This window comes from Dipteris shenzhenensis, chromosome 8, assembly GCF_047967505.1.
Source record: "Dipteris shenzhenensis isolate YYH24624 ecotype China chromosome 8, Dip_SZ_1.0, whole genome shotgun sequence".
NCBI lineage: Eukaryota > Viridiplantae > Streptophyta > Polypodiopsida > Gleicheniales > Dipteridaceae > Dipteris > Dipteris shenzhenensis.
Genome location: NC_141603.1, coordinates 8136252 through 8157103, shown reverse-complemented (window position 1 = coordinate 8157103; position 20852 = coordinate 8136252). Strand labels below are relative to the sequence as shown.

The 20852-nt window shown below is 43.2% G+C and overlaps 1 protein-coding gene across 2 annotated transcripts in view; it reads right to left on the bottom strand.

Annotated features, from left to right (window-relative positions):
• Positions 1-6005: 6005 nt before the first annotated feature.
• The window catches only part of LOC147899052 (uncharacterized), a 32223-nt gene continuing 17376 nt past the window's right edge, over positions 6006-20852 (bottom strand). Inside the window, exons 2-6 of one of the 2 annotated variants that reach the window (XR_015541409.1) lie at positions 9374-9822; positions 7270-7798; positions 6916-7139; positions 6176-6653; positions 6006-6130 (exon numbers count right to left, since the gene is read on the bottom strand). Coding sequence is in view for 1 of the 2 variants with exons in the window: in XM_087377986.1 (XP_087234112.1) it covers positions 6282-6653; positions 6916-7139; positions 7270-7798; positions 9374-9706 (1458 nt within the window). In the remaining variant the exon portion in view is untranslated. Of the gene's footprint in view, positions 6654-6915; positions 7140-7269; positions 7799-9373; positions 9823-20852 lie in introns of both variants that reach the window. The other variant, XM_087377986.1, reaches the window with a different exon arrangement.

Below are 20852 nucleotides of genomic sequence, written 5' to 3'. Positions count from 1 at the left end.
CCAATTAAATGCCTATTAGAAAACATGTATATATGCATACATCTACATGTGTTCGTACATGTGTGTGTGCGCGTGCGCGCTCAATAACCAGTCGCGTAATGAAATGTTTTGTTGAAATGATTCACTCAAACGTTTCCAATTAAATGCCTATTAGAAAAGTATGTATGTGTGTATATATTCATGCATGTGTGCATGTGTGCATGTGTGCGTGCGTGCGTGCGTGCGCGCGCGCGCGCGTGTGTGTGTGTGTGTGTGTGTGTGTGAGAGAGAGAGAGAGATAAACACCCCTCCCTTGTTACCGGGGTCACAATAAAAATTACCAATTAACTATACACTTATAAAGCTATAGTGAATAAGAAAGGGGGGTTTAATCATAGGGAAGCAAGACAAGTTGGGTTAAAAAATAGAGGGAAATTTATACAAAATTTTGAAAGAAGAAAGGGGGAAGTTAAATATGAATTTATGCAAATAAATTTAATGTGGAGGGAAATTTTTAAAGAGAAGGAACAATGCTAAAGAATAATGGGCTAGGAGTATAATTGTAAGGGGACAGAGGAATTTAAGAGAAAAAAGATATAAATAAAAAAGGAAGATAAAAAAGGAGTATTGCTCTAAGAAGAAAGAATTGTAAGGGGAAAGAGGAATTTAAGAGGAGAAAAAAGATATAAATAAAAAAGGAATATTAAAAAAGAGTATTACTCCTACAAGAAAGAATTAAAAGAATATCAAAGGAAGTTAAAGACAGAGTTTGAGAAAATTAAACAAAGGATTGTAAATAGAGAAATTTAAAGAAAGAAATTAAATTAAAAATAAGGAGAAAAAGAAGGGGGAAGAAAGGAGTTTTTAATGTTAATAAGGGGTGAAAAAATTGGGGGATTTTGAACACTTGAAGAATGTAAAAAAGGTGGGGGAGGGGGGGAGGGGGGGGGGGGGGGTAAACCTTAAGAGAGGGGAATTCAAACCTTTGAAAAAGAATAAAGAAGGTAAGTGAAGGAAATGAGGGGGGATAAAGAATTTAAAAAGGGGAGGAGGGGGGGGGGGGGGGGTTTATGTGTAACAAAAGTAGGGAGGAAGCACCTGTGGACTCTGGTGGGGGGGGAAGGTTTTACAGATGACACGGGCGTAGATAGCGAGAAAGGACGTAGACAAAGCCCGAGGTGACAAAGCAAACGGGGATGGAGGGAGAGATAAAACCGGTTTGAGGCAAAAGAGAAAACGGGAAAGGGGGGAGAGAGGTGAGCCAGGGGACGGGGGGAGAGGCACAGAGATCACCCGGGTAACGAGGTAGCCAATTAGTTTTGATACTGAGAGTGTAGTGGCATTGCGGTAAAGCTAGCTGCAAGGGGAGCAGAGTCGTAGGAAGTAGTGACAGAGCTGCGGGGTCATGCTGGGCAGCAAGGATGCAAAGTCATACGGGAGCAAGAGGATAATAGTACGAAGCAAGGGATAGAAAGCGTAAGCGAGAAAGTACAATGGGAGGATAAGCCTTTAAATAGACGGAACACTCGCTTAGGGAGGCGAGGGGGTTTAATCAGGGAGGCAACCAATCGAGAAGAAGTTTGAGGGTTACAAAAGGGGGTTGGTGTAGTAAAGTAGACTAGAGAGAAGTGGGGTTTAGTTAGATCGAGAGGAGGTTGGAGGGAGAAACGAAGAGAGAGAAGGAAGAAGAGAGATCAGGGGGGTTGAAAGGAAGGGGGAGAGAGGGTAAACAGAGAAAAAAAGGGAGAGAGAGAGAGAGAGAGAGAGAGAGGCTAGCGAAAAACATTTAGAAAGAAATAGGAAATTTTAGAAATAATCTAGAAAGGAAATATTAGAAAATATCGAAAGACTAGGGAGAAACATGAAAAAATTAGGGAGAGTTTGGAAATTAGGCAAAAATTAAGTAAAGTCTGGAAGAAATAAGGGAGAAAAAAATCTTCAATAAATTAGGGAGAATGGAAAATTTTTATGAAAATTAGAGGAAAATAGGGAGAACATCAAGACATGAGGAGCTAGAATAGGAGACAAGTTTGGAAAGGGAGGAAGTTTGGGGGGAATAAGAGAAAGAGAGGAGAACAGGTTAGAGAGAGTATGGGAAAAAAAACATTGGGAGAGAGAGAAGGGAAAGGCGGTTAAAAAGGCATTTCCAAAGGGGTATAAAGAAAGAAAAGTAATTTACATGGATAAAAGTGAAAAGGGAATTGTGTGTGTGTGTGTGTGTGTGTGTGTGTGTGTGTGTGTGTGAAAGACTCAAGAAACCCCATTTCATAGTGAAATGAAAACAATTTTGAAAAAGGACACGCAAGAGCAAAGTGATGCAAAACATTACAAACCAAACCAAGAGGTGCACAAAATTGAAAAAGGTTTTCAGAATGCATGACTGTACAAACAAGTTTTGCTTTGATAAGTCGTAGCAAGCATCACTTTTATTGAAGAGGAGAGTTTGTGTACTTGCCACCATCCAACAAAAAATTTTATAAGAACCATATTTTAACTAAGTTGGAAAGACAGGTGCCATAAACACCCCTCCCTTGTTATCGAGATCACAATAAAAATTGTTGCTCATGCTAGACTTATACAGCCAAGTTTTGATACTATGCTTTCAATGTAAAATTAATTGGGATGAGTTCAAGGAAAATTGACTAAAATGGTTAAACAGAGGAGATGATGAAGACCATTGCGGTCAAGGTTGTCTGTTATCACCAACCTTGTTCGACCTTTACAACATAAATGAGCTTGAGACCTTTCTTGAGACTCTAGGTTATGTTGGTTGCTCTCTAAGCAACTCCTTGCTCCAAATTCCCCTGTACACAAATGATGTGATCTTAATCTATTCCTTAGCAGAGCATCTCCAGTGACACTTGCATGCACTTCGTACCTTCTATGAGACACAAGCCTTGAAGGCCAACCTTGGTAAAACCAAGGTCGTGATCTTCAACACATCTTGGACAACCATGGACAAAGAGCATTTCACCTTGGATGGGTTTCCAATAGAGGCAATTGCACCCTACACGTACTTGGGGGTCCTTTTCTTTAACTCGATCTTCACGATGCGACCAACATTACAAGCCCGACTGAGCAAGGGACACACACATTGGCCAGACTCAAGCAGCAGTATTTTCACTCTCACTTCTAGGATCCCCAAACCAAGACTCTTCTCTTTGACTCTTTGTTTCGACCAACAAGTATGTATAGCAACCCTTGTTGGGGGCCAAACCTAACAGAGAAATTAGTTTCGAATCGAGAGGCTTCAAGTTCTCATGCTTTCATAGATGATTTGCAATAAGCCCTTCAATCTTACATCAAATAGTTCTGGCTAAGTTTAGAGGCATCCCCACTACAATTCGATGCAACATTTCAAGTTATCACATATCTCTACCGCATTAAGCAGCATGGCTCCAACACAAGCCATACTTGGTAAGCTTTATCCTCCTCATCCATGGCACTTGAAGCAGAGGGTGTTAGCATGCACCGTACATGTAGATGGTTTGACAACCTAGGGCTCTACGTAGACAATTTACCTCCCTTCCTATAAAACACTGAGACACCTTTGATCTCACTCACATAGCAAAAGGTGAAGTAGATATGGTAAGCTTTATCCTCATCCATGGCACTAGTAGTAGAGGGTGTTAGCATGCACCGTACATGTAGATGGTTTGATGACCTGGAGCTCTACAGAGACAATTTACATCCCTTCCAATACAACATTGAGACCCCTTTGATCTCTCACATAGCACAAGGTGAAGTAGGCCATCCAAGAGAATCTATTACATTACATTCAAGACCCGATTAATCCCACAAGCTTGGTTTTTACAAAGACGTTGCCTACGGATTTAAGCATAGGGTTTCATTGACCCACCAAGGTACACAGAGATCCACCTCCCCACTCCCTAAGAATATGCATCTCTCATCATACTAATTTCATATTGAGAGTGGAGGAGCAGAGGGTATACCCACAAAGCGATCATCAATAGACTGAGTCGAGGAGCATTCCACTTTCAAATGCCGAGTGTACTATGAGATCAAATGTCTCAATCACTCCTCCAAGGATGAGTTTAGACACATGTTCAGCCGCCTGCCTATTTCATCCATGAGATCATCCGAAACACAGAGCATTTACTTACACGACAAAGACAACATTAAGACATACAACCAAACTCCACTTAGAGCACCATTATTGAGTTTTTCCAACCACACAACATTGATCAACAATGTTTTAAGGAGACAATGAACCCCCGGACCAAAGCAATAGGCAAGTCAAACTCGCCAATGGAGTTGATACACAAATTAGACAAGAGGACCTTTCTTCATTACTCACCAAATCGGAGACCGAACCAATTGGCTTGATAGCAACGTAGGCTGCTCGCAAGGCCATTGCTAGGAGATCATGGTGAACCGCACCTGTTGAAACCGTCAATATCCCATCCTACGTTTTATGCCGCCACATCAACCTCATTGCCCACATCCTCTTAAGCATGACTTCTCATCACACCTCCTCAGATCATTATGATGATGGATTTTTTTTCCATGTGTCGAGGGTGAGGCTACACCCATAAAACATTTGGTCCTCTCTCTCTCTCTCTCTCTCTCTCTCTATATATATATATATATATATGAACGGATCCACGAACCAAAGCAAGAGGCAAGTCAAACTCGCCAATGGGGTGAGAATACATTAGAGAAGAGGACCTTCCTTCATTACTCGCACCAAATCGGAGACCATTGCTAGGAGATCATAACGAACCACACCTGTTGAAACCACCAATGTCCCATCATACATTCTATGCCACCACATCAGCATCACATTGCCCACCTCTTCTTAAGCATGACTTCTCCATCAGATCCCCAAATGGTGACCAGATGGTGGTATCATTATGATCACATATTAATTTTCGAAGTGTGAAGGGTGACTACTCTCTCTCTCTCTCTCTCTCTCTCTCTCTCATGCCCGCCCTCCCCCCCCCCACACACACACACACACACACACACAGAAACATATCTGTGTATATCTATGTACATGTGGGAGGGCGGGCATGAGAGAGAGAGAGAGAGAGAGAGAGAGAGAGAGACGCACGCACACATTATCAAAAGTTTTATGTACATATCGTATATGAAAGATACAATGTATGGACCATCTCAGATATACTCTTATTTATGAGATGACTAAAATATATGAAGCATTCAAATACATATAAATATATATTATTTAAGTTTCACTTACATATTACATAAGATATGTCTCACAAACACACACACATGGAAGACCAAGGGATTCTCCTTGCTCCCCCTTAGTGGGTTTCTCAGGCAGCGATAGCGCGATGTTACTACTTTTATTTCTCATTACAGGCATCAACCTTCAGTAGAGGAGCCCATTTTAATGGCTCCACCCTCGGGGTTCATTGTATTTGTTTTCTTTTTGGTCTCATAGAACCTGTCTCTTTCGTAGACATTAATAAACTCTCTTTAACACAAGTCCATTGAAACTCTTCAGTGCAGCAAAGGGCCTTAACGTTCCAATGTTTCAAAGATTCAGGTCTGCCAATCACTGAATCAAGACACAATAACCTGGTTGCACAAGCTTTTTAACCAAAGAGCAAAGATTTCATGAATACGAAACTAGCTCTACAAATCAAAATTTCATTCCTCAATTATTATCTGTTCAACAATTCCATACAAGTTCTTCACATCCCAAGAAAGTTCAGACATTCTTTTATAAAAATGGTAACTTGACCCAATGAATCATCTTCTAACACGCTATTCCTGACCATCATTCAAGCTGCAGCTCATGTCAACACACCACCGTACAGAGCACTGAGACATGATGATCAGAAAAAATAGCCCGGATCCCCTCTGAGATATTAACAAGGAGCAGAGAACAAAAGATAACTTCAAACATAGAAAGCTAAAAAGAGGCAGCTGTGGAGCTGCTGCGACGTCCTGATCATTTACGAAAGACAGCAAATTGACATTTGCTGTAGACTCGCAGAGGTACAGGTTTTAATTTAAAACAAGCTTCAGCATAGAAATCTCAAATAATCCCTCATATCTTGCATCCTTCAAATATAACTAAGATACCTTCAGGGCGATGATTTGAAATGAAAATTTCAAGGAACATGAAACCTTTACGCTGGTAAAAGTTAACATTCATCCACTTCCAAAACTGCAGTATCATAAGAACGAGAGGCATAAATGGTACGAAAGCCATCCACGACACTCCTAACACATCTCCTAACTAGATGGGGGAATTCTTTCAGCACACAGCCTTCTCATTTCATAACACAACAGTCCCCGACAATCATAACTCAATAACGATATGGACCTGAATCGTAGGCTTGATTTCCTGGATGCAGCATACCAGCATCATATCCAGGATTCCTGCTGAAAGGATGGGATGAGTTGTAATACCCTGATTCACCCTTATATGAATAGCCTCCAAATCCTTCATTTCTCTCGGCTGAACCCATACCATGGCCAAGCACATCATGTGCACCACCGTTAAAGCCAGGCCCAGGCCCACCTATGTTGTAATTGTAGTAGTTTGATCCTGCTTGCTGTTGGTATTGATGCTGTCTGAGCTGAGCCTCATGCCGTAAGAACTCTTCCCTGTGCTTAGCCTGTTGAGCTCTGAGAGTTACCATCTTTTGCTGGTACTGCTCTTGAATGTCTCTTATGCGCTTGACCATTAAGAAGAGAAGTGTCAGATTCAAGCTTTAGCACTCTGATGAAAGAATAGCAAAAAAGGAAAAGAAAGTGATGACTTGATCTTTCAAGCCCATAGATACACATACTACAGCCGTGGCTAGCTAAAGCACTCATCAGCTCACTAAAAAAGAAAGCTGTCATGATGAAGTTATAAGGCAGCGCAATGGGAAGGCAAGCCTTACAAAGTCTAAAGTGAATCAGCAAACTTATTACATAACAAAGAGCAGTCAGAACCTCGCGATGCCTAGCATTCTCCTTGTCCTCTGCATCATTCAGCTCCTTTGTAAGCTCCATTGTCTCCTGGACAAATCTGTGTTCAAGAGCTTCCAGTGTTTGCGGCATGGACTGCTGCTCATAACCTGACTCCATTTCAGGTGCATGATCTTGGTCCTTGGAATTCCCAGCCCCCTTCTCTTGGTTTGCTCTACCATCTTGATTCTGAGCCATGTAATGAGAGCCTTTATTCACACGAAACCAAACAAAAATTACACAAAAGCCTAGGATGTAATCAAGTCATAATACGCTGACTGAAACAAGAGTTATATCAGAAAGGCCTTGGCTTCTCACAGATGCCATAGAACATCTCACCTCCTTTCAGCCCATAAGAACCCATCGGGAAGGACCCATTCTGATTGCCAACTTCCCACTGGCGCCTTGCAATCTGCTCCATACTGTGCTGATCTTCACCAAATGGACCATCAGGTTGTCCAGGGTATGGGGGCATATTTGGGTTGTGTTGCATTCTCTGATTCGCAATGTGCTGCATTTGTGCAGCTATCAAAGGATTCATGTTAGAGCCACGGTTGTGAGAACCTTGTGGCCTGCGAGAATTTTGAGGCTTCCGATCATCCTGCACCTGATCCAAGACTTTCTGCACAGCCTCTACAGCCTTTCCAACCATAATCCGGTTGTTGCCAGAAATTCGGACAAAAAAAGATCCATTTCCTGCTGTCAAGTTGTCCTCTAGTCTCAGGCGGCATCCTGTGTCCTTTTCAATTCCCTGTATAGTTGCACCACCTGTTCCTATGATTCTTGGCTTTAGGCGCTTGTCTTTTACAGGAATTCTCTCTATTATCTCACCTTGTTTACGGTTACCTCCCAATGTTGTAGGGCAACCCTGTCAAACACACACAACATTTTAATGGAACACATTATGTAAAGATCCTTATTTAGTTTCTCAAGTGGGCTAAAAGAAGTCTGGCACAACTTTATTATGCTATTAGTGTGGAAATTTTATCTCAATATTATGTAGGAAGCCTCAACTAGAGAATCTTTTTAAAAAGCAGACACATAAGCATTAAACCAGTGGTCCTGAATGGATATCTCAAGTCCTTGAAGACTTTGACACACTTCACAATTCTTGTTGGAGGCACATACAATCATATCTTCCACTTGAGCAAGACAGCTCCAATATTATGTTATGAGCATTGTGAATACATAAGCATCCTTGTTTGAGTACTATCATAGAACTCGTCTCCAATTAGACCAGATCAATCCATTCGTGCTAGTAAATGCAAATGAAGCATTGAGCTCATAACAGCCTACTTCCATGGTTTATAAGGAAAATAAACTAAGGTCATAGTTATATCACTATCAACAGTCGCAAACAAAAGATCAGGTCTGGTACAAATTTTGAGCATTTTCTTTATTTTGAAAACTCCGTCGATGCTTAGAATCGGGTCGTCATTGTGCAAGAGCTATTTCATAAAGTTTAAAAAGGTACTTGACCTTCTCCTCAAAATTGTTGCTTAGCAAAAGCCTGATTCTCTTCCAGTTAGTATAGACATCCTCAGCCAAGCTTAGAATTCTGTAATTGTGCAACAACCTACAGGGTCAAAACATACCCATTGTGCATAGTACATGCATTCCATGAGGTGGAAACCATATCAGTCCATGATCCATCATCATAACTCATTCTCTATGGATATAACTGCATATTGTCCGTTCAAATTTTCATGTTCCTTTCTTCCACCTTTGCTGTTCCTTTGCCACTGGTTCCGATCCCAGAAAAACCTAATCCCAATAAACCCAGAGTACTAGTCCAGATTATTGCAAAAAGGGCTATTTGAGAACTCCACTAGGGTTTGGGTGGGTGTGCCAGGGGGGAGGGCAGGTTGTATCAACAAGACCTGACAGTACTGCAGATTTATTACAAGCGAATTTGGACGATTGGCTATGCCCTTGTGAACAAAATATTTATGAATGAACAATGTAGTTGCAACTTCCCCCCCCCAAACAAAGAGAAAGGTGCAAGTTTCAAATCATGATGATCTAAGAGAAAGAGGAAACAATCACAAATGAGATCTCTCAAGAAGGAAAATGGTCGGTGATCCTTACAAATTATAACTGAAGGAATAGCAGCCAACTATATCTACAATTAATGATTCATGAAGGTTGAAAAGCAAGGCCACTGCAATTAAAATCTGGTTTCACAGAAGTGAACTAAGTGTGTCTACGACTCTTCTAATAGGTAATTGAATATGTCTCTTCTACGACACAGCAGATGAGTTTCCAGGATTCCCTTCTCAAATGGCAGAAATTGCATTTGATGGATGCACATGTGAAGGTAGACCAGTACTTCCAAATGCACCTGGAAGCCATAGCACTCATCCTTACGCCACCACATTGAACCCAGAACAATGGAGAAGCAGCCAGCAAGGATCAGAGAGTTACCTGAAAATTTTAAACATACCTGGGAAAAATGGCCATACTCGCCACAAATACGACAAATGAGCTCCTCTTCTTTTTTTTTCTTCCAGTTTCTCTCTACGGCTTTAGCCTTGGCCTCCCATACTTTGGCTTCTCTACTGGTAAAGTCAGTGGGAACTGCATTAGGATCACGAGGCTCATCATCCTCATCAGATTCAACAGCGCTTGAGTTTGCCTCTGCGATTGGTCTTTTTTTCACATTGTTGTTCTCACGAGCGGGTGGTTCATTGGCAGGCCTAGGAGGCCCAGTATATTCCTTCCCATAGATCTCCTTAAACCATTCCTCATCTCTTTCCTCATCCTTTGAATCAGCCATTGATGAAATCCAAGAAACTTGTTTCCTAACTTTGAAGAACTACTTGACCCGCCAGTGTTGCAGAAGCACCAGTAGTGCTACATCATTGAGCCACTGCTTCTGTACAGAACCGTGTTCTGTTGCAAGCAATAAACCCTCAAAATTGTCAAGCCTCTGTGGATGCTCTAATCAGTAAGTGCATGCTGTTCAGCATGTGCTGCCATTTATGAATAAAAGAATTCCTAGACTCAATGGCAAAATCGAGGTTAGAATATTTCACCAATCTGGATTCTGCATGCAACCAAGTTCAACATAACATAAAGAATTCGATGCCAGTTGGGTAACTTCACAGAAGATATCCGAAAAGGAAAAGGTGACAATCTGTCGGGATGAAAGGTGAAATCAACAAATGCAGGGAAACTTTCAGAGAATGGCATGAAATAGCTGTAACAAATGTCAGGGAAACCACTTCTACAACTTTCAGTGTAACAAACTTTCATGGCTGGCCACACTCAGTTCCATTACTTGTCACTAAACCCAGACCACACTGAGTTAGCCTGCATTCTTCTTGAAATAAATGTAAAGAGAGCTTGATGCAGACCACAATGAATTAGCAGCTGTGTTCTTCTTGAGTTAAACGTAAAGAGAACTTTAAGTAGACCACAATGAATTGCAACTGCATTCTTCTCGAGTGAAATGTAAAGAGAACTTTATGCAGACCACACATTGTATTAGCAACTTCATTATTAAACTTTATGCAGACCAGAAGGAACAAGCATTTCCAGTAACTTTCCTGTACAGATCATGGAACAGTCAAGAAGCTCAAAAACAAAAATGAAGCAGCAGCCAAATTGTGTTTCTTTCTCCTCCATCAGCTAGCTCGAGGGATAATTGAACCGGAGAATTTTGATAGGTGGAATACTGTGTGTCTATTAACACTTGTAACGCTAAGCCTTTTTCCTCACTGTTTATAGCCCCCTCCCCTGCACCCCCCTCCGCAGCCCCGGAGGAGGCATCGCAGACAGCCAGCTCCGCCCCTCGGCCCAAGGTGCCAAAAAAGCCAGATGGGAGGAGAAAGGGATTTGGATGTCAGAGGCCAGGGAATCCTCTCTGTTGGTGTGGTATGCGGATTATGGAATGCTAATATTTATATTACGTGATAAAGAAGCTTGTACCTTTAACTGCTAAAGAAATTTGATAAGGAGCAGTCCAATGCACATTGGGGAGTGCGAGACATATGGCCACAGCACTCCGGGCCTTTGCACTCCACATCCTTTACCAGGTGAGCATTTGGCATTTGCCATTGAGCTCATGTGGTATCACAATATGGCCTGAGCCTTAGAGGCTTGCCCCTTGATTCGTTGTAAAATAGTAAATACTTGGTCGATTTGTGCACAGGAGGATTGCTCTGCAGGAGCTTGTGAGAGGATCTTGAGTGCTTACTCACTCATGCGTACAAATATTAAATTGATTGAGCGCACGACTATTACAAAGATTGGTATTTTGCAGGGCAAACCTTAGGCTTGTACAAAAGCTGAGGTCATTAAAAGGACAAATGCAGGTATGACCAATGTTAAAGCCTAATTAAAGAAGATACCTTTGTAAGACTAGAATATATTCAACCATACAAATTTAGAATTTTGTTACCATTTGCATGGTTGGGCATGCTTATTTTCTTGTGTTCCACTGCATCTCATATCAAAAAATAAGCATCTACTTCCTCCCGTCACTGCCTTTTTCCAATGGGTATGATACTTTGCACACACCTTTATATTATTTACTTTAATTTGTATGCAAAGTATCATGCCTATACGATACCATTCGCATGGTTAAACATGAATATTTTTCTTATTCTCAACCACGTCGTATATGTGAGTCCTATCGCATGGTCCTTTGTTGGATGGGTGTGATACTTTGCACAATCCTTAATCTTATTATTTGTTGTATGGGTATGATAATTTGCACATGCCTTAATATTATTCACTTTAAGGCCCATGCAAAGTATCATGTCATCCAATATCATTTGCATGGTTGAACATGCATATTTTCTTATTTTCTACACCATTTGCATCGTTGGGCATGCATCATGTCTCATATGTGGCACCTCTCCAAAACCACAACTCAAAACGAAGTAAAGACCCAATACATTTAGAAATCATTCCCAAGAATCCATGAATTCTAGAAAAGTTCCCTATTTCTTCCATATATACCATACTTTGCACAATCCTTAATCTTATTATTTGTTGTATGGGTATGATAATTTGCACATGCCTTAATATTATTCACTTTAAGGCACTTGCAAAGTATCATGTCATCCAATATCATTTGCATGGTTGAACATGCATATTTTCTTATTTTCTACACCATTTGCATCGTTGGGCATGCATCATGTCTCATATGTGGCACACCTCCAAAACCACAACTCAAAATGAAGTAAGGACCCAATACATTTAGAAATCATTCCCAAGAATCCATGAATTCTAGAAAAGTTCCCAATTTCTTCCATATATACCAACTTCTGAACCTATTTCTGTTGGTATGTTGCCAAACCCCCTATCCATCGGTGTGCACCGATGCCAAACCCTATTTCTGTCGATATATACCAACATATTAAAAAAACCCAAATTTGCTCGTGCTTTTCTCTCCCGTGATGCCTCACACTCTATTTCACTTGTTTTGCCCATTTTTCCCTCCACCATTTGACTTTGTTTTCCATCCGTACAAACAAATCTCCCTCCCCACCTCCCACTCCTCCATCCTCTCCACCTCCAAGTCTTGTAGCATACCTCTTGCTCCCTTTCTTTCAAGGTATGTATGTCTCTTTCCTTTCTTTCTTTTCAAAGTTCATGCTTTCTAAGCTATTATTTTCCTATATTTTCCTCCACTTTCCCTCGAGTTATACTCTACTTTACCTCTAGTATCCCTTTCTTTTTCCTCTAAGAAGAAGCATAACTTTTGTAAAGCCAGAGCTGGTCTGTCGTAGCTATTGCCCTGCTCATGAAGCTGCCCCCTTGACCCGCTTGCCTTCCCCCTCATCCTCTGCCTCCCTTGACATTTCCCTTCTCCTCCGCCATCCTTCTTGCACAACCTCCTCTCCCCCACTTCCTCCCCCACCATCCTTCTTGCACAACCTCCTCCCCCCCACTTCCTCCTCACGCCATCTTCTTCCCCCTCACACCCTTCTTCCTCCTCCTCTTCTCCGCATCACTTCTTCCCCCGCTCCTTCTGTTTCTTCTCTACCCCCCTTGTGGTCTCTTGGCGCTACCACCTGGTCTCTCAACCCTCCCATCCACCATGCTATTGCATAGGCACCGCCAAAGCAAGCCGACCTACTTTGTCAATGCCATGGAGCCTCCAGGCACCGCCGTGGGAGACTTAGTAGTGTGCTGCAGGCCGCCTAGTAGCTCGTGGACCTTGTGCACCCTCGTGCCTTAAAGAAGAACCACTGGTTTTAGTCTCCATCTCAAGATGCTCAAAGGCATCTCTGAAGGTGCTTTATTACTTGATTGGTGGTAGGGGATGCTGCAACCCCTCCAATCTCTACCTCGGTCCCTTTTGGACCGGCATCAGCTGGAAGAGATCCACACATTCATGTGTCAACAGCTATCCAAAGGCCTTCCTTTTATATTGTCATGTGATTGGTGGTAGGGGATGCTGCAACCCCTCCAATCTCTACCTCAATCCCTTTTGGACCGGCATCAGCTGGAAGAGATCCACACATTCCTGTGTCAGCAGCTATCCAAAGGCCTTTCTTTTATATTGTCATGTGCTTTGTCATCCTTCAACATTGTTTCCTGATTGTCCTCCTTTATTCTTTCTTCTTTTTCCTTTTTTCAACCCCTCGTTTTCTGTCCGCATAGCTTCGGGTTAACTAGCTTGTAAGCCGTGGAGGAAGTAAGCTTGGTGGTGACACTTATCTGGCTAGAAGGGCTTAAATGGAAGCACCTTCTAATCCCACAGCCTTTTAGATATCCTTTATCCAACCGACAAGCAACAAGTGTAGCATACATTCCAATCACTTCAAGACAAGCCAATTGTGGGTAAAATAGTGGGCCTCACTCCCACAACGAGACAAATGAGAGAGTCAATCCAGGCGAGCTTGACAATAGAAGGAGACCACATTCAAGAGGTCACCATCTATGTAAGAGGAGTCTTTCACATCCATCTGAGCTCTCCTATAGCCTGTGACCACCTTTCACATCCATCTAATCTCTCCTGTACGCTGTGACAACGCATCTAGTGTAACTTTTCCCTTGGTACCATGGCTTCACAATGGAGCACATGGACACGACACACCATGTTACCCGATTCTTGGTGATGCTACTTCTTGGGGCCTCCAAATGAACATAGACCCATCCTTCCCTCCATTGGTAGAGCATTTGATGGTGCTGGTGGAGTCCCTACCAAATTTGGCAACTTTAGTGGTAGCAGACGATGGGGTACCCAGGAACAGAGTGGTGGTTGAGAGCCGAGCGTCCCTCCCATATTTGATCCTCCTTGAGACCCTCAAGGAGGGTAAACTTCATCAAAGAGTGGGGATCTAAAGTTTACTAGGACGGGGTCTTCTTTGCAGATAGATAGGCAATCTCGTGGTCATGGATGGGCTCCCCATCCACCCCCGCACGACAAGCAGAGTCAACAGCCTAGAGTCCAACAACCTTCTAGATAGGAGCAGTAGGAGCCCCAGACCCCCTCGGTGACACCTTCAGAGGGAGAGTAGACCCAGGTGGGAAAAAAGAAAAAGAAACAAAGAAAATTGTCTCAAAAGTGCCACAAACAACGGCCTAGATGTAGGGAGAGAGCTAGATGCAATGGGCTCAAAAGTGCCACAAACAATGGGCTAGATGCACGGAAGCGAGCGAGAGAGAGAGAGAGAGAGAGAGCCCCTCCCCATGCCCTCCCCCTCCTCTCGAGCTCCCCCTTCCCCTCCTCCCCCACTCGCCACTCCTGCTATGGTCCTCCTCACCACACGCCCCTTCCCCCCACCTCCCTGCGTCCCCCCCCCCCTTACATGTTTGCAAAGACACCTTCCCCTTATGCAAAGAATTATCTACAAATAAGAGAATGGTGAGCATGATAGACCCACAAGAGCATATTTATTATTTACAACAAGAAATTCATGAGCTCAAGCTTAGACTTGCAGCTCTAGAGAGGAAAACAAATGCTTGGGACGGACAAGGAAAGTAGGAAATCTTTCACGAAGTATTGCAAATACACAATACAGCAGCACCCACACCACCGATGGTGACTACAGTCCAAGACTTGGTTACAACTCAGCTCCAATCAGTGAAACAGGAAATTATAGCAACATTGGACACTAAAATCAACACATCCAATGTATATGTAGAAGTACAAGAACAGAAAAAGAGGGTGGTTAATGCAAGATTCATACAAATGCTGGAAAATATCATGGAAAGAATCCCGGGAAGCTGAAGCTGTAATAGCTCTCTTGCAGGGACACCAGCCAAAGTATGCTTCCATGACAAGATGAAAAGAAGCAAGATTCTCAAGCAAACAAATAACCTGAAAGGTAATAAAATATGGATAGCGGAGGAGCTCACCCCAACTCAGCTCAAACTGAAGGCCACTGAAATGACTAAAGTGAAGGATGCTCTAAAGGAAGGAAAATGGGCTGTTTACAGGGCTGGAAAAGCAATAATCAGAGATTTCAAATCCAAACCTAAACACCCTCAATATTAAACTGATGTAATGTAGGCCGATTATCTTTAATAGTAGACTGTAGTTAACCTATAATAACTTTGAGAGAACTATACCCACTCCCAAGAGACTCTTCGTCTATAACCGATTTTTGGTGTTCATCTTTTTAGTGTGTGTGTTTTGTCCCCTAGGCCCGTGAGGCCTCCCAAGGACGAAAATCTCTCTCTCTCTCTCTCTCTCTCTCTCTCTCTCTCTCTCTATATATATATATATATATATATGTCTATGTCTATGTCTATGTCTATGTCTATGTCTATGTCTATGTCTATGTCTATGTCTATGTCTATGTCTATGTCTATGTCTATGTCTATGTCTATGTCTATGTCTATGTCTATGTCTGTGTAATGAAAGAGGCCGGGGCTGAATTGGTGAAGCGCCAGAGATGGCAAGAAAGGGGAAAGAGGAGAGGGAAGAGGAAGAGGGGAGAGAGAGAGATAGGAGGGATAAGGGTAGAGGGAGAGGAAGAGAGAGAGAAGGAATGAGAGGAAGAAAGAGTGGGAGAGAGTGTAGGCAGCACGTAGGAAGGAGGAGGTGGGAGTAGATAGGATTAGATGTCACATCAAAAGGTACACAAATAGGGGTGGATGGGAACTTATATAGTCCCTCCACATTTTCCACCTAAGAATCCCCTAAAGATCCTCAAAATTGCCCTATTTTTTTCCCCTTCATTACAGCCATCCCTTCCAATAGAATTTTGCCCTCAAAATTTTACAGCATAGCTGTCCAAAAAGAGAGCAACAAACAGCAACTACTAATCAGCCCGGTAGGAGATAGGGATGGTCCTGGACAATGCTTTCTAGCTGCCATGAATATTCATCTTCAAGGAGTCCCCGCCACTTGATAAGATACTCTATATAGACCTTGTTGCGGAGTACATGGTCTCTGAAACCCACGATGCGCTCTAGAACATAGAGGATGTGGCCCTCTGCATCCATAGGTGGCAACTCAGGAAGAACATGGACATACTGTCCCACATTTCAGCAAAGACACATGGAAAACATCATGGATCTTGGAGGTACTGGGTAGCTCCAACTGATATGCTACATCTCCAACCTTGTGGATGCTCCTGTAAGGACCGTAATACCTATGAGCAAGCTTTGTGTTGGTATTACGTTTCAGCAAGGCATAACGGTTCTTATGGAGACAAAAATGCACATAATCTCCCTCTTTGAAAGACAAATATCTCCTGCGTTCATTCGCATATTTCTTCTACTTGGCTTGGGCATCTTGCATGTTCTTTTTTGCCAACTGCAGAAGGGCATCCATCCTCTCTAGTCATTCCATGCTTGCTGATTTTTCACAGCCATGTCAGCAGTTGAAGAAGGCATCCGTACATTGCCTCAAACGGGCTCATGCCAATGGAGAGATGCTTGGTACTGTTGTTGCAAAATTCAGCAAGTGCCAGCCATTTATCCCAAGACTTCTGAGTATCATGACAAAAGTGCCTCAAATATTCCTCCACCCATTTGTTCACCCTTTCCGTCTGTCCATTAGTCTCAGGATGGTAAGCAGTGCTAGGTGTGAGTAACATACCCACTACTGTAAATAACTCTTGCCAAAAGTGACCCATAAATTTTGCATCTCTGTCACTGACAATTTCATGAGGAAAACCATGATGCTTAAAGACATGCTCAATGAATTGCCAAGCAACCTGTGATGCTGAATACCGGGTCTTAGTGGGTATGAAATGGGCTTGTTTTGTCATCCTCTCCACCACAACAAAGATGATGTCCCATCCCCTCTCTGTAGAAGGCAATCATCTGGGATGGGTAATGGCTGCAAAAGACCTATGGGTAACTTTCTTTCCACTTTATTCTGTTGGCAAGGCAAGCATTCAGCCAAGTTTTTAGCCACATGCCTTCCCAGGTAAAGCTTTGCTTGATTCTTTCGTATGTTTTAGTGACACCCGTATGTCCAGCCATGGGAGAGGAGTGCATGTCTTGCAAAACCTTAACCACATGCTTTCCCAAGTAAAGCTTTGCTTGATTCTTTCGTATGTTTTAGTGACCATGGGAGAGGAGTGCATGTCTCTGTAGAAGGCAATCATGTGATGAAATCCATTGCAATGTGCCTCCATTTGCCCTCTGGGATGGGTAATGGCTACAAAAGACCTACGGGTAACTTTCTGTCCACTTTAATGTTTTAGTGACACCCGTATGTCCAGCCATGGGAGAGGAGTGCATGTCTTGCAAAACCAGCTGTCTATATGTTGAGTCTCGCACTAAATAAATCATGTCCTGGCACCACAATGGCCCATTATGCAATTTGAATTCTGGGTGACCCTGACTAGAAAGCTTCTGCAAATCTGAAAATATGGGACCTGCCTTTAAATTCTGCATTTACTCTTTTTGAATGCCATGAATCCACTCCTGATATATGGTAGAGATAGCAAACAAATTGCAAGCCCACATCCTGGACAAGGCATCTACAACCACATTTTCCTTCCCTTTTCTGTACTCAATGTCAAAATTGTAGGATTGAACTGCAGCCAACCACCTCTTCTACTTACAGGACAAATTTGGCTCGGTGAGGAAGCATCTGAGTGGCCTATGATCTATTTTCACCTTAATTTTACTCCCATACAGATAGTCGTGCCATTTCTTTAAAGCATGCAAGATAGCCAGCATCTCCTGATCATAAACATGGTAATTGAGTTATGTGGCATCAAACTTCTTGCTTTCAAAGGCTATTACCCCGTGTTCTTGCCTCAGAATAGCCCCCAACCCTTTGCCACTTGCATCTGCCTCCGCAATGAAAGAACGCGAAACATCAGGACATACCAAGACAGGTCCATGAGTGAGAGCAAATTTCAGGTCTTCAAAGCTGCTTTGAGCTTCCTTTGACCACCCAAAAGCATCCTTCTTCAAGAGGCCATTAAGAGGAGATGTCCTCTTGGCAAATTTGCGAATAAAGTACCTGTAGAAGGAAGCAAGACCTAAAATCCTCTCAACTGGATGGGATTTTGTGGTTGTGGCGAATCTTTGATGCATTTCACCTTTGCAGGATCCACCCGAATGCTACGTCTACTCACAATATGCCCCAAGTACTCAACTTCCTTTACCATAAAAGTGCATTTGTTGGCTTTTGCATAAAGCTGATGTATCCTCAATGGCTTAGCACATGGCATCTTGCTGCCTGTAACAATGGGAAACCTCGGAAATGGTACTGCTGCTGATTTTCTATCATGCCTATCACTAACCTTAGGCTTCTTTTCAGCCTCATTTGCATTCCCATATGAGCTGCTCGCTGCCATCTTATACTTGCTGGCATATTTGGGCTCAAACACCTTTGCCAATTGGGCTCCACGCTCAGTTGTTTAAGCCTTAAGGGTTATGTGCCTTCACATCTGCAACGAGAGAAGGACTCAATCCCTAGATGAAACATAGCAACTCCCCTCTATCAGATACGTCCTCTACAAACAAGGAAAGCCTCCCAAAGCGCTGCAAGTACTCTTGGACGATGACAATGCATAGAATTCAGCCAAATATTGCTCCAGTATGAGCGAGGATACAGATGTCGTGATCATCAACTCCTTGAACTCCTTCCATGTGGATGGCCTCTGAGGCGAGTCCCTCATATAACGCCACCAAGTATGTACATAGTCCTGCATGTGCATACCTGCAAAGATGATGCGGTCCTCATCTTACTTTGGGTAGAACCGAAAATAATCTTGCCAGCTCATTAGGTGTGCAAGTGTCCCCTTGTGTCCTTGATATCCTTGGCTGCATAATTCATGTGTGTGTAACCTCCGGAAGTGCGGGCACCATCACGCTTGAGGTTCACATAATCAGAGAAGGACATCTCAAGTTTGATGGCCTTAGGTAGGGCCTTATATGAACGCAAGGAATCTGCCAACATCTCATCAAAAGTGTCATGCTGCCCACCACTAACCCCCTACTGCATAGTAGCTGCTGCCATCTCATGCACTAACTGCGTCTAGTTGTATGTGCTCACTAACGGAGTGATAGGTGCATGAACCCCTGGCTGGGTCTCTCTGCCAAATGCATCTATGCGAAATGATGGCATGCCAAAGGGCTGAGAAGAGGATTGGCCTCTCTCTCAGGAGTGTGCGTTGCCATATAAACCAGACATACTCACTGGTGCGGTGAAAGGAGCACTAGCTGGATGCATACCAATTGGTCTACCCATAAGAGATGGCTCGGCCTACATAGATGCAGAGAACTGTGAGCCAAGAGATGGCTGGACACCCTGCAAGAAGGTGCTCTGCGGCACAAAGAATGCATCATCATCCAAATCTAAATAATCACCATGCTGGGGTACATGCAACGGTCCAGAAGACTCATAGGCATGGCAGTCATCTACCATAAAACCCCTGTGTGGAGCATACAAAACATCCTGACTGTCTCGGTGGTCCCTTTGCTAGGGTGTGGGCTGCTTGCCCATGTCCTGCATGGCTTGGCCAATCTTTTTCTCGAGCTGCTGTCCCATCAGGGCAAGAGCCGTATCCTGCATAGCCATGGCTGTGGTAAAATGTTGGCTGAACTCCTGTCCCATCTGGCAGAAAGCCCCATGGAGCATAGAAGCAAGGGTATCCAAAAATTTGTTTGCACTGCCAGTGCTTCTCGAGATGCAAGAGAAAGAGACCGAGTTGTGGGGATCTATGTACCACCAGTGGATGCACCCACTGTGGAAGGCAATTGCTCATGCTGAGCAGCCTCATCACTATCATGCAATGTATCCCGAGGTGCACGCTTGGGTGGCATGGTGGTTGTCCGGAAGAGAGAAGCTCAAATGCAGACAAGGGAAACCCTACTGTAGTGAGCACCTGATATAGTGTGTAGAACCACTTTCTAAAAAAAGTCAATGGCAAAGCTCGAAAGGACAATCGATGAAGAGGCTTCAAAAATTAGTCTAAATGGCTCCAAACGGAGCTGAACATCCTGCCCAGTCACTATCCGTGTAAGCATGCATGGTAAGTGAACCTTGATCATCATAGAAGAGGGCTAAATCCTGAGTGCCTCTGAGATATCTGAAGACTCTCTTCACTGCCTACCAATGCTGTGAATTGGGCATGTGCATGAATCTGCTGAGCTGAGATACTGCATACTGCAAGTCAGATCTGGTGTGACATAAATAAATAAGGCATCGAACAGCCTGCTGATAAAGAGTAATATCACATGGTGGGCTCCCATCATGAGCTGAGAATTTGAAGCTAGGGTCCACTGGAGTAGAGATTGGCTTGCAATCCTCAAACTGAAAACAATCCAGGAGCTGTCCAATATACTTGGACTGAGACATCATGATACCCCCCTCAACATGAGCAAACTGAATGCCCAAATAATAATGCAGCCGGCCCATGTCTGACATGTCAAAAATCTGCTGCAAATCAGCCTTGAAAGCTGCAATTTGTCTCCTCAAATTCAATGCCTTGTTGTTGGGCATACCCTTTTGCAACAAGACGGGCTTTGTATCGATCTATGCTGCCATC